The 13,815-nt window shown below is 36.7% G+C and overlaps 2 protein-coding genes across 2 annotated transcripts in view; both read left to right on the top strand.

The window, feature by feature from the left end:
- Positions 1–1,283: 1,283 nt before the first annotated feature.
- Positions 1,284–7,781, top strand: LOC111466383 (glutamate--glyoxylate aminotransferase 2). The gene is made up of 14 exons (XM_023111005.1): positions 1,284–1,500; positions 2,868–3,069; positions 3,365–3,430; positions 3,626–3,743; positions 4,013–4,094; positions 4,204–4,291; positions 4,399–4,557; positions 5,209–5,382; positions 5,766–5,897; positions 5,987–6,052; positions 6,132–6,196; positions 6,274–6,365; positions 6,439–6,595; positions 7,466–7,781. The coding sequence occupies exons 2-14, from the start codon at positions 2,953–2,955 to the stop codon at positions 7,593–7,595; spliced, it is 1,446 nt and encodes a 481-aa protein (XP_022966773.1). The 5' UTR covers positions 1,284–1,500; positions 2,868–2,952; the 3' UTR covers positions 7,596–7,781.
- A 1,915-nt stretch (positions 7,782–9,696) lies between these two features.
- LOC111466382 (protein DETOXIFICATION 29-like) overlaps positions 9,697–13,815 on the top strand; it is a 5,875-nt gene continuing 1,756 nt past the window's right edge. Inside the window, exons 1-6 of the mRNA XM_023111004.1 lie at positions 9,697–10,194; positions 10,282–10,599; positions 11,242–11,465; positions 11,739–11,825; positions 13,391–13,447; positions 13,527–13,765. Coding sequence (XP_022966772.1) covers positions 9,865–10,194; positions 10,282–10,599; positions 11,242–11,465; positions 11,739–11,825; positions 13,391–13,447; positions 13,527–13,765 — 1,255 coding nt within the window. The 5' untranslated portion in view covers positions 9,697–9,864. The remainder of the gene's footprint in view (positions 10,195–10,281; positions 10,600–11,241; positions 11,466–11,738; positions 11,826–13,390; positions 13,448–13,526; positions 13,766–13,815) is intronic.

Raw genomic sequence — 13,815 nt, forward strand, 5'->3', positions numbered from 1 at the left:
TTTTTTTTTTTTTTTTTTTTTTTTTTTTTTATATCTAGTATTATATTTGGTATATTTTCTCCTATTCTCTTATCTCTTAATTTGGTTAATATATGTATATTTTTTTTCTTATGGTTAAGAAATAATTGGTAGCTTGTATTTGTTGGATGATGAAAGTCCCACATCGACTAATTTAGGGAATGATCATGGGTTTATAAGTGAGGAATACTAACTCCATTGGTATGAGGCCTTTTGGGAAGCCCAAAGCAAAGCCATGAGAGCTTATACTCAAAGTGGACACTATCATACTATTGTGGAGAGTTGTGTTCGTCTAACATGGTATCAGAGCCATGCTAATTTAGGTCCGTTTCTCACTTTTAACACATGGGAAACGGTAAAACTATTCGAGGATGAGTGTCTTTATTCATCTAGGTGGAGATTTTTTATTCCTTATTTTCTCTTCTCTCTCTCATATATATATATATATATATATATACGTACCTATAAATTAATTATTTTATTCTATTCTATTCATATTACGAGATGGATAATGTAACTTTTGACTTTTTTTTTTACTTGATGTAGGACATGTAATTAATTAGTCAAATTATACAAACTTGATCGTAGCCAACATGAAAATATTTTGTACATTTCAGACATATACGACATTAAAAACTCGGTTATAATATTAAAATTTGAAGTTTTAGAAATTATTTCATATTATTACTTTTACCTTTTTTAATAAAAAATATTAGAAATTATCCGGCAAAAAAAAAAAAAAAAAATAGAACATTGCTATCAGCATAGAAATAAATGAAATAGAATGAGGAGGGCTAGACGAACATGACCCTCCACAATAGTATGATATTGTCCACTTTGTGCTTCCCCAAAAGGCCTCGCACTCAGTGTATTATTAGATTATAAACTCATCACCATTCTCTAAATTAATCAATGTGGGACACTTTCATCTAACAAAAATGACTCCAAAGGAGTCGAGCCTCGATTAAGGGAATGTGTTAGATGAAAGTGTCCCACATTAGTTAATTTAGGGAATGATCATGCGTTTATAATTTAATAATACACTCTTCATTGGTACGAGACATTTTGGGGAAGCACAAAGCAAAATGAGAGTTTATGATCAAAGACAATATCATACCATCGTGGAGAATCATGTTCCTCTAACAAGGAGGCTTCTCCGATCCTCTCATTTTGGCGGGTTTCTCTAGCGGATTAATTTCTTGTCTTAGAAGAACACCCACCACTACTTATTGATTTCATTGTCCAAACTATGAACATCGAGCCAAAGAAACAGAGCCACCAAATTTCTTCAGCCTATCAAAACCATACTCTCTGTATGAAGCTGCACCACACTTTAGTTGCAACAACTTTATCTCTTCAAATTTCCAATACCCAAAAATCCACACTCCAAATTTCAGTGGCTCTGCTTCATCGTTACATTCAATTTATGCTAAAAAAATCCCCTTCCCCCCTTCTCTTGTGCTGCGCTTGCCTCGAACGTAGGTGAGTTCCATTTCCCTACGCCATTTTGAATGCTACCCACCTCCGATTCTCCTAAACGAAGCTGTTTCCTTAATCTGATTGTTCATCGAGTTCTTGTTCTTCCCCTTGTCACTGTTAAATCTGCATTGCTCTTGTTTTTTTTCTGTTGATTTATTGATGAATCCGTGATGTTGTAGTTTAGGTTTGGTGGGTTTTGATCATTAGGCAATGACTTCTTCTTTTGATTGTTCTATACAATATTAGATTGGTTGGTGATGAAATCAAAATCATGCTGTTTTGTTTTGTTTGTTCGTTGATTTCTTTGTCGTTTTTGTTGATGCCTTGTTTGAATGCAAGAATTCAGATATCAAAAGAGTTACAGGGTTCATGGTTTGTTCTTTTGCATAGATTAGACTGCTCTGGGCTGATTGAGTCCATTTATATCTGTTCTGTTCTACTTGTTTATCTGCAATATTGGAAGAAGGGATTCTTTTTTAGCCCTTCTTTTCTAGTAATCATTCTTGGTCAAGGAGCCAGTTGAATTGAATGTTTTTGTAACGTCCCAAGCCCACCGTTAGCGGTTATTGCCCTTCTGGTCTTAAGGGTTTCCCTTCAAGGTTTTTAAAACGTGTCTAGGGAGAAGTTTCGACACCCTTATAAAGAATGTTTTGTTCTCCTCCCCAACCGATGGAGGATCTCACAATCCACCCCCTTCCGCGCTTAGCATCCTCGCTAGCACTCGTTCCTCTCTTCAATCGATATGGGATCTCATAATCCACCCCCTTCAGGTCCCAACGTCTTTGGTGACACTCATTCCTCTTTTCAATTGATGTGGGATCTCATAATCCACCCCCTTTGGGGTCGAGCGTTCTCGCTGGCACTCGTTCCTCTCTTCAATCGATGTGAGATCTCACAATCTACCCCCCTTCAGGGCCCAGCGTCCTCGTTGGCACTCGTTCCTCTCTTCAATCGATGTGGGATCTCACAATCCACCCCCTTTCAGGGCCCAGCGTTCTCGTTGGCACTCGTTCCTCTCTTCAATCAACGTGAGATCTCACAATCCACCCCCCCTTCGAGACCAGCGTTCTCGCTGGCACTCGTTCCTCTCTCCATTCGATGTGGGATCTTACAGTTTTCAGCTGTTTCTGTGGATTTGTGTTTGTAAATCCCCAGTAAACATAAAACTATTAATTGGATTCACGAAACTCAGCCCCAAATGTTGATATAAAACTCTGATACCATGTCAAGCCATTATGAATCCAAATGCTTAATGTAAAACTTACTTTGATACTTGATAGTTCATGGTGCCTTTACCCTTTCAGTATCTTCTAAAGATCTCCATCATTTGGTTTCTAATTTGTCAACCTGTCTCTCCTTTTCAATTTCAGGTTCAGGGCAGATCTTGTTTTGTTGGTAAATTCAAGCTTGTTCTTGACTGTATTGGAGTAACAGCTAAAAGAAGTTCAATAAATCATGTCACACAAGGCACTCGACTACGAGTCGATTAACGAAAATGTGAAAAGGACTCAGTATGCTGTCAGAGGAGAACTATACCTGCGAGCTTCTGAGCTTCAGAAAGAAGGGAAAAAGGTATAACGTCTTCATCTAATCAGATATCTGTTAATCAAACCGTTCCTCTGCTGTTTATAAAATTTCCTTTGGTTCTTTAGGAGCTCAATTATTTGGTTACCTGTGATTTATTGCTAAGTTCTTGAAATGAACTTGGCATATCCCAATCCCTTCTCAAGCTTAGAGAATTTAAGATCCAACCTTCTCGAGCTTAGTTCTCCTGTTTCGACATCGTTCGGAGTAACTTACGTTCTTGGTTGATTCGAAACTCTATCCTATACACTTCTATTGCTCATAATCTCAAATATTTCTGCAGATCATTTTCACTAATGTTGGGAATCCTCATGCTCTTGGACAGAAGCCATTGACTTTTCCACGTCAGGTTCATTACTACCCCCACTTTCATTTGCTCGAGTTTGATATTTTTTATTGGTTAAATTACACGTTTAGTCCATAGACTTATAAAGTTATAAAATGTGTTTAATAGATCCTTGAGCTTTCAATTATCTCTCCAATAAGTTTACAATAGGTCGGAATAAACACAAATTTGAAAGTTCAAGAACTCTTACTTTCACAGGTTGTTGCTCTTTGCCAAGCTCCCTTTCTGTTAGAAGATCCTAATGTAGGATTAATGTTTCCTGCCGACGCCATTGCTAGAGCCAAACATTACCTCTCATTGATTCCGGGAGGCCTAGGTACTTTCTTAATTTGCTTTCACGAGTAAGAGTGATTTAGGATTTAATCATTGAATGATATGTTGAGGATTGTTGGGAGGGAGTCCCGCATTGACTAATTAAGGGATGATCATGGGTTTATAAGTAATGAATACATCTCCATTGGAATGAGACCATTTAGGGAAACCAAAATGAAAACCACGAGAGCTTATGCTCAAAGTGGACAATATCATACTATTGTGGAGGTTCATTCAATTGATTGGAGTTCAATCCTTTTGAAACACTTCTAGGTGCTTACAGCGATTCCCGAGGAATTCCTGCAATTAGGAAGGAAGTAGCAGAGTTCATAGGAAGGCGAGATGGCTATCCAAGGTGATAGTGATGATATTGATGATATTGATTTGAATCTCGTGTGTCATATGTGTGCGAGTTAGGTTCAATGACCTCAAAATGCTCATTGTGTTTGTTCCTTGTGTGACAGCGATCCCGAACTCATATACCTCACGGATGGTGCTAGTAAAGGTGTAATGCAGATATTGAATACTATTATCCGTGGCGAAGGGGACGGGGTACTAGTTCTTCACTAAACATGAACTCATGGGAGCTCATGGGTGCTTTTTGTTTCAGAAAATGTTTATTTGTCTGGTTGTTAAGTTTTAAATTGATATCTTATCAGATTCTAGTCCCAGTTCCTCAATACCCCCTTTACTCGGCTGCCATTGCGTTGCTTGGGGGCTCTCTTGTTCCATACTACCTAGAAGAGACTGCAAATTGGGGTCTTGATGTTAATGATCTTCACCAGTCGGTTGCTCAAGCTCGCTCTAAAGGAATTAATGTTAGTGCGTTTTTCACATTTGTTGCTGAAAGTGCGATCCTTATTGTAGTTTTTGTTAGATTATGGAGTCTGCTGCTTATTTATAGCTTAGTCAATGGTTATACATCGTAAAACTATATATGGTAAAAAAGTAAAACTATATATAGTAGATGATTATATCTAGTAAAACTATGTATAGTAAACTGAAGCATATATACCGTGATTATTTGGTAAAACTATATATAGTAAACTGAACTATATATATGGCAATATTTAAAAATGTACTTTCTGCATTCTCTGTATTCTCTATTACTGTACATGAAGTCATCAATATAAACCTTTAGTCAATATTCTTTCTTGCATTTTCTCTCCTGTTCTTTGTGTTCATCTAGATGAGGGTGTGTGTTGTTGTGCACTTTGTGTTCATCTAGATGAGTGTGTGCATTGTTGTGCAATCCTAATAGTTTTTTTTATAAAACATGAAATTAGGAATGAAAGTTTTTGGTTTTTGAACTTCGAAACCGAGTTATCGTAGTCGATCTTGCATTCATAGCTCATTAAACATTGATATGCCAAGTTTTGATATTCCCCACATTCACATATTTGAGTGTGTTCGTCTTCAGGCTGAAATCATACCGATAACTCGTATCTTATATGTCGGATTTTGGTTAGGTAAGAGCAATGGTGATCATAAATCCTGGAAACCCCACTGGGCAATGCCTTAGTGAAGCCAATCTGAGAGAGATACTCAACTTCTGCTTCCGAGAAAACTTGGTCTTGCTTGGAGATGAGGTGTATCAGCAAAACGTATACCAAGATGAACGCCCCTTCATTAGTTCTAGAAAGGTAAATGGTTGTCCAACTGTGAGATTCCATATCGGTTGGAGAGGGAAACGAAACATTTCTTATAAGGGTGTGGAAACCTCTCTGGACGCGTTTTAAAATTTTGAGGGAAAGCCCAAAGAGGACAATATCTGCTAGCGGTGGGCTTGGACTGCTACAAATGGTATCAGAGCCATACATCAGGCGGTGTGTCAGTGAGGACGCCGGGCTTCCAAAGGGGTGGATTGTGAGATCCCATATCGGTTGGAGAGGGGAACAAAGCATTCCTTATAAGGGTGTGGAAACCTCTCCCTAATGGACACGAAAGCCCAAAGAGTACAATATCTGCTAATAGTGGGGTTGAACCGTTACATCAACTCAATGATATGATCCATTGCATCTCTCAGGTACTACTTGATATGGGTCCACCCATCAGCAAGGAACTGCAGCTTATATCGTTCCACACCGTGTCAAAAGGATACTGGGGAGAATGTGGACAACGTGGCGGATACTTCGAGATGACCAACATTCCTCCAAAGGTTTGATTACTTAACAACCTCACTCTTCAATTCAATAACTTCTCAATGTACTATAACTCTCATGTAAGATTCAATCTCCGTCTCTACAGACAGTCGATGAAATATACAAGGTTGCTTCCATATCACTTAGCCCGAACGTCCCAGCTCAGATATTCGTGAGTCCACTCAACATGTTCCATGCTTGTTTCTTAACGTTTAGATCTAGCACACGTGAATTGTCTGACTTCTTTGCAGATGGGGTTGATGGTTAACCCACCAAAGCCTGGTGATATCTCATATGATCAGTTCATTAGAGAAAGGTATGGCTGTTTGGTTGTGCAAGATCATAGTTTTCATTAGTTCAATTCTTTTGATATCACTTTTGGGGCACTTGCAGCAAGGGGATCCTTGAGTCACTGAGGAGAAGAGCTAGAATAATGACTGATGGGTTCAATAGCTGTAGGAATGTGATATGCAATTTCACTGAAGGTATGCTTTTGGGCACTCCCAGAATGTGATTATTGTAAGATTTGATGAAGAAAATGAGTGAATTTGTTCACAGGTGCTATGTATTCGTTCCCACAAATACGCCTCCCACCAAGAGCTATTGAGGCTGCCAAAAAGTTGGGGAAAGTGCCTGATGTTTACTACTGTCTTAAGCTCTTGGAAGCCACTGGAATCTCCACTGTTCCTGGTTCAGGCTTTGGGCAGAAAGAAGGGTAAGATCGTAAACACTTTAATTTAATTTAATTGTAGCCCAAGTCTACCGCTAGCACGTATTGTTCTCTTTGGGCTTTCCCTTTCAGACTAGGTTTTTAAAATGAGTCGGCTAGGGAGAGGTTTCCACACCCTTATAAAGTATGTTTCGTTCTCCTCCCCAACCGATGTGGGATCTCACAATCCACCCCCATTTGGGGCCCAGTTTCCTCGCTGGTACTCGTTCCCTTCTCAAATCGATGTGAAACCTCCCAATCCACTCCCCTTTAGGACCCAGCATCCTTGATGACACACCGCCTCGTGTTCACCCCCTTTTGGGGCTCAGTCTCCTCGCTAGCACATCGCCTGGTGTCTGACTCTGATACCATTTGTAATAGCCCAAGCCCACCACCAGTAGATATTGTCCTCTTTGGGCTTTCTCTGGCTTCCCTTCAAGGTTTTTAAAACGCGTCTACTGGGGAGAGTTTTCCCTTCGTTCCCCTCTCCAACCAATGTGGGACTCCCAATTCGACCCTTGGAGCCCAACGTCCTTACTGGCATTCCACCTCGTGTCCACCCCCTTTTGGGGCTCAGCTTCCTCGCTCGCACATCGTACAGTGTCTTGCTTTGATACCATTTGTAACAACCCAAGCCCATTGCTAGTAGATATTGTTCTCTCTAGACTTTCCCTTTCAGGCTTTTCTTCAAGATTTCTAAAACGCGTTTGCTAGTCAGAGGTTTCCACACCCTTACAAAAAATGTTTCATTCTCTTCTCCAACCAATATGCGATCTCACATTAACCGTCTTCTAGAATTTGAATATCTCGAACACAATCCTTTTGTATCATAACAATGTACGATATTACTACGTTTTGGCTGATTCTTTGGTATAGGGTGTTCCATTTGAGGACAACCATTTTACCAGCTGAGGAAGACATGCCTGGAATCATGGAAAGTTTCAAGAAGTTCAACGATGCATTCATGGAGGAATATGAAGATCATAGGGGCTATTCAAGAATGTGATCGGACGGATCGGGGGCAGCTTCCGAGTAGCGTTCCGAATTCATGATACACTCTTCCATTACTGTAAAGCTTTTGCAAGCGTACATATTTATCCTTATCGTAAGAACTTAATTGTTCTATTGGATTGGATGATCATATTTTACTCTTGTTCTTCAAAAAAATTATTGGATTGCACTTTGTAAGCGATGATCAGGGAGTTTAGCTGTAGAAGGAATAAGCAGCTTTTGGTGAACACCATTGCCAAGCACTGGAAACCTACCTACCAATTGCTTTTCCGTTTCAAAAGTTTTAATAATATCTTTAAATTTGTATTTTTATCTAAAAAAATTTAAAAATATAATTATTATTAGTTTTGGATGGAACCCGAGAATAATTTATTTCAAAATTACCATTAAACTTTAAAAAAAGGTTTAAAAAATACCTCGGTATAACTCTCGAAAGTGTTTCAAAAATACATTATAATTTCAAAAATTTCATTAATATTATTACACTTTAAAAAAATATATATTCTAATTTCAAAAGTTTCATTAAGTATATATATATATATATATTTATTTATTTACCGTTAATATCGCGTCTCAAAAATACTATTGAGAATTATTATTAGCATCTTGAACATTTATAAAAATAAAAAATTAAATAAGCAGATTTTATAAAATATCATTTAAGTTGTGAGACTTTAATCTCATTTAAAAACGAAAAAAACAGAGATAGAGATCGAGATTATACTCTCCATTCCCTTCCCGACACCGACCAAGCTAAATTCTTACCGACATATATCAAAACTAAGTTACAAACAATAAATTATTATAATAGTTTTTAATAAATAATTATTTTTACTTGAAGTTTTGATTATAATATATTTTAAAATATAAATTATACTAAAATGAAAATTATTTATTAATTTTTTATTATGGGGATGTCGATTCTTGCTAATTCTCGCACGTGTAAAAATAGATCAATAATTGAGTCTACCATTCGTAAGGCTGGACCGGAGAAGGACGGGCAGAAATAAGTGCTTGCCCGCACAAATGATGACACGAGATGGAAGCAAGGCCCACAGAAAAATACAAATTTTATATTTACACATCTGACGCCACGTGGCTTGATTTTATATCTAAAATAGAGGCGCTGGAATCAATCTCATTTATTATTAATTTTAAAAGATAAAAAATAATATATATTTGTGGTTATTAAATTTAGATTTTTTTATTTATTTATCATTTAAATAGTGTATTTTAAATAATTTGAAAGGGTATTTTAAATTTAGATGTTTTTTTTTTTTTTTTACTATTTTAAGATGTACATCACCAGTTCTTCCCCGTAGGAGCGGAGAACCCATCGCTGTCTCCGTTGTGCTACCGAAAGCTCTGGAGAAGTCGGAATAGGAGAGCACTCATCTTGGGGTGGGCTTACTACTTAGATGCTTTCAGCAGTTATCCGCTCCATACTTGGCTACCCAGCGTTTACCGTGGGCACGATAACTAGTACACTAGAGGTGCATCCTTCTCGGTCCTCTCCATTGATTTTAAAAACTTTGTTTGGTTAAGATTAGTCAAATTAAAATTAGACCGACCAAGCAAATTTGTCCATCAAACTAAGACCAATATAGTCAACTTAAGACTAATGGAACACCGTTAATTAATGTCACTGAATTAATGAGGCCAAGTTAGATAGGTCGAGCTGCCTAAGCCAATGTCGAGCCATTCATGCCATGTGAGGTTGATCTTGACTCATCTTAAGGCCGACACCTTAGCACACGAAATGGTGTGAATGTTTGCATAATCCACCTCACCTAAATGGTGTGAATGTTGTTATCTTATTTATAATCAAATAAATTACTGGATATGAAAAATAGTAATAAATGGGAAATATACCTATGGTAATAAGACAAATATAATATATATGGTAAATTATAATTTATTACTAAATATCCTTAAATACTCATTAAATTAAAAAATATTTATTTTTATTAAAAAAATTATTTATTATTTATTTACACCTCATCTTTCTAATTAAAACTTTTGGTAGTTTATGAATATAATTTATATTATATAATAATATTATTAAAACTTAAAAAAAAATTTATAAATATGGATAACATTTGCAAGTCCATACATATCCCACCGTCCAAGTAAGCCGCCACAGCCACGATCTTCCAGCACAGCTCACCCGCCGTCGCAAGCTGCCAACCGTTTCAGTAACACGCTGTCACTTCTTATTTCAACGCTGAAAGATCCTTCCTCCGCCGCGCCAAATCTCTTCCACTATGACGGATTTCTCTCAACCACTTCTTCCGCCGACAGACAAAACCAAATGGATCTCCTCACCGGAATCCAACCGGGAATATACGGCGCCCATTTTCGCTCCCGACGCCGACGACATCCCTCCGATCAACAACGCACGTGATTTCTACAGAGAGTTTCGTATTGAATCAAAGAAGCTATGGTACTTAGCAGCTCCGGCGGTGTTCACGTCCGTTTGCCAATACTCTTTTGGCGCCATCACTCAACTCTTCGCTGGACAAGTCAGCACCGTCGCCCTCGCCGCCGTTTCCATCGAAAACTCCGTCATCGCCGGTTTTGCTTTCGGCGTCATGGCACGTGGCTTTTCATATATGAAATTAATCGCGTATTAATAATAATTTTAATTGTTAATGAAAAATTAAAAAAATGATGAACTGCAGCTTGGGATGGGGAGCGCGCTGGAGACGCTGTGCGGGCAGGCGTACGGCGCCGGGCAACTTGATATGATGGGAGTGTACGTGCAAAGATCGTGCGTGATCCTCGTTTCAACGGCTGTGATTCTGACACCATTTTATGTGTTTGCGACGCCGCTTTTGAGGGCGATTGGACAGACGGCGGAGGTGGCAGAGGCGGCCGGAGTTATGTCGGTTTGGATGATCCCTCAGCTGTATGCTTACGCGCTCAACTTTCCGATCTCCAAGTTCCTGCAGGCTCAGAGCAAGATGATGGCCATGTCGGTCATATCCGCCGTCGCTTTGGTATGCTTAAATTTAAATTACACGATAAATTCATTTATTTATTTTAATTTTATTATTATTATTATTATTATTTTTTTAATGGATTAGATTATAAATTTAGTCCCCACTTTGAAAACCGTATTTATTAACGGTTCTTTTTAGTCTTTTTCCTTTATGGTTTTTTCTTAGATTTTTAAAAGGTGCATATTAGAGAGAGGTTTCCACGTACTTATAAAAAAATGTTTCGTTTTTTTATCCAACCGATGTTAGATCTTACAGTCCACTCCTTTGTGAGACTCAGTGTCTTCGCTTGTATTCGTTCCATTCTCCAATGTGGGACCCTCTAATCCACCTTTTCCTTCGAGGCTCAGTTTCCTCGCTAGCACATTGACCCATTTTTGACTCAAATACCATTTTGTAACATACTCAAGTCTACTGTTACTAGATATTGTTCTTTTTAGGTTTTTCCTCTCGGACTTCCACTCAAAGTTTTTAAAACGTAATTAGGAGTTGTTTTCATGCCCATTTAAAGAATGTTTGGATCTTCTCCCAACAGATATGAGATTTGACATTAAATTTTTAAAAATTGATTGATACAACATTCAAATTTAGAGACACTAAATTTGTAATTCAATTTTTTTTTTTATTATCGATCTCCAATAGGTATTCCATGCGTTCTTTAGTTGGTTGTTGATGCTGAAGCTAGGGTGGGGCCTAGCGGGAGGTGCAGTGATATTAAACGCGTCGTGGTGGTTGATTGTGGTAGCTCAAATTGTTTATATTATGAGTGGGGGTTGTAGGGAAACTTGGACGGGTTTCTCGTGGAGAGCATTTCAAAGCCTTTGGGGTTTCGTCAAACTCTCTCTAGCGTCGGCCGTGATGCTTTGGTACATTTCATAATAACTAAGATATATTAACTAATATTGAAAATTTATTTGAAAAGACATGTTTGTATATTGTGTGGGATGATAAAAGTCCCACATCTGCTAATTTAGGAAAGGATCATGGGTTTATAAACAAAGAATACTCTCTCCATTGGTATAAGGTTTTTTTAGAGAAGTTTAAAGCAAAACCATAAGAGCTTATACTAAAAGTAAACAATATCATACCATTGTGGAGAGTCGTGTTCATCATTGAAAAGGGTTTTTATTATCGTGCAGTTTGGAGATATGGTATTTTATGTCTTTGATACTGTTTGCGGGATATCTCAAGAATGCAGAAGTCTCTATCGGAGCCTTGTCTATATGGTACGTAATTAATACCATTATTTATTATTTTTATTTTTATTTTTATTTTTATATATATTAAAAACCTTATGCATAGGGCACAAGTCAGACTTTGCAGTGTCTATTTAATATTATTATTATTTTAAAATATTTATACCGATTAATATTGTGTATTTAATAAATTTTAAATTTAAAAAATGGTATAATTTATCTTTAATTTTTTAATTTTATTTCAAATAATTTTTATAATTTTTTAATTTTAAAAAATTTATGAACTGAATTATTTAGGTTAATAAATCAATTTTAAATAAACATTTATATATTTAGTCATATTTAAAAAGTATTTTTAAAAACTACTTTTTTTTTTTTTTTTTAATTTTGTTTGGGTTTGTAAAAAAAATATATATTAAAGATAATTAAGTAATTAAAGATAATTATTATAATTATATTTTAAGTAATACGTGCTGTGTTTGTTGAGGCAAATTAGAGCCGAAATGATATAAAATTTGTGAAATGTTGATACAAAACGACAAAATCAATTAATTTATGATAAAAGTGATTAATGCCTTTCATTAATTGCAAATCTTGTCTAACCAAATTTATAAAACACCTATCACTTTGAGGAACCCCAATGGATGTCGAACCCATGTTTAAGATTTGGAAGTCGGATTCGGCACTTGATGGCTCTAAGCTTACCCTGTGATATGACTACTGTGCACCCGAGGGAAGGATATAATGACTAGGAAAAGACTTGGAAAAAAACTGATGGTTACTATTTATACTAACAGGGTGCACCTTTCTTTTCGGTGGCTCGATCATAAGAATTTTACAGTTAAGTCATAGAAATTTTCTTAAGATGCATGTAAGTGAGAATAAAACATGTTGGAAGGATTTGTGTTGGTCTGTGTGAATAATCTTTGCTCTTAAAAGAGTAGGTAACGTAATTATGTCGTAGAGGATGTGGAAAATGTTGGGGTCTTCATGTGTCAAATTCGGATTCTGAATCCTGAGCTGGATTTTCTTGGCGTGGGTCGTTACAACCACATCACCTGCTTGACTTGTAAAAATAGGTCGGGACCAACTTAGAAATAGAGTTACAACACAAGTCAACCTTATTCTGTTTTTTGAGTTGTGATTTATAAATGTTTTATATTTGAATTTTATGAGATTTTAGTTATTAATATAACAATCTAACCAGCCAACCTAACTTTGGGGGGTGAACTTTATTTGGATCACTTCAGTCATCAATCCAACCAATTCTTTAACAATTTCTTAACCATCATTGTAACAATCTAAGCCCATCGCTAGCCGATATTGTCATCTTTAACCTTTCTCTTCTGGGCTTTCCCTGAAGATTTATAAAACGCGAGATTTTCACACCCTTATAAAAAATGCTTCGTGTTCCTCTCCAACCGATGCGGAATCTCACAATCATATTCTCGTGATAATTCTCATTTATATGTGATCTAGGTTCATTCATGTACTTATCGTTTACTCGAGATTTAAACCTACTAACTTTTTGTCTAATACATAATATTTAAACTCAAATTGAGATTGTAAGATACTTTGTGTATAATTTAATGCAGCATGAACATCTTGGGGTGGATGGTGATGGTATCTTTTGGAATCAATGCTGCCATAAGGTACTAAACACAACAGATTAATCACTCTTAATTACACTTTAATACAAATTAATTAGTGATTAAGAGACTAAATTTGCAGTGTTCGTGTCTCGAATGAGTTGGGCGCAGCTCATCCAAGAACAGCAAGGTTTTCATTGATTGTGGCTGTAATATCGTCGTTTGTTCTTGGTCTCATAATGGCGGCTGTTGTTCTTGTGACAAAGAATGATTATCCATTCTTGTTTTCAAGTGATTCTGCTGTGAGACAAATTGTGAAGGAGCTAACCCCTTTGCTCTGTTTATGCATTGTAATCGACATCGTTCAACCCGTTCTATCTGGTTTGTTTTCGATTTTTTTTTTTTTTTTTTTTTTTTTTTTTTTTTTTTTT

Source organism: Cucurbita maxima, unplaced genomic scaffold (assembly GCF_002738345.1).
Source record: "Cucurbita maxima cultivar Rimu unplaced genomic scaffold, Cmax_1.0 Cma_Scf00031, whole genome shotgun sequence".
NCBI lineage: Eukaryota > Viridiplantae > Streptophyta > Magnoliopsida > Cucurbitales > Cucurbitaceae > Cucurbita > Cucurbita maxima.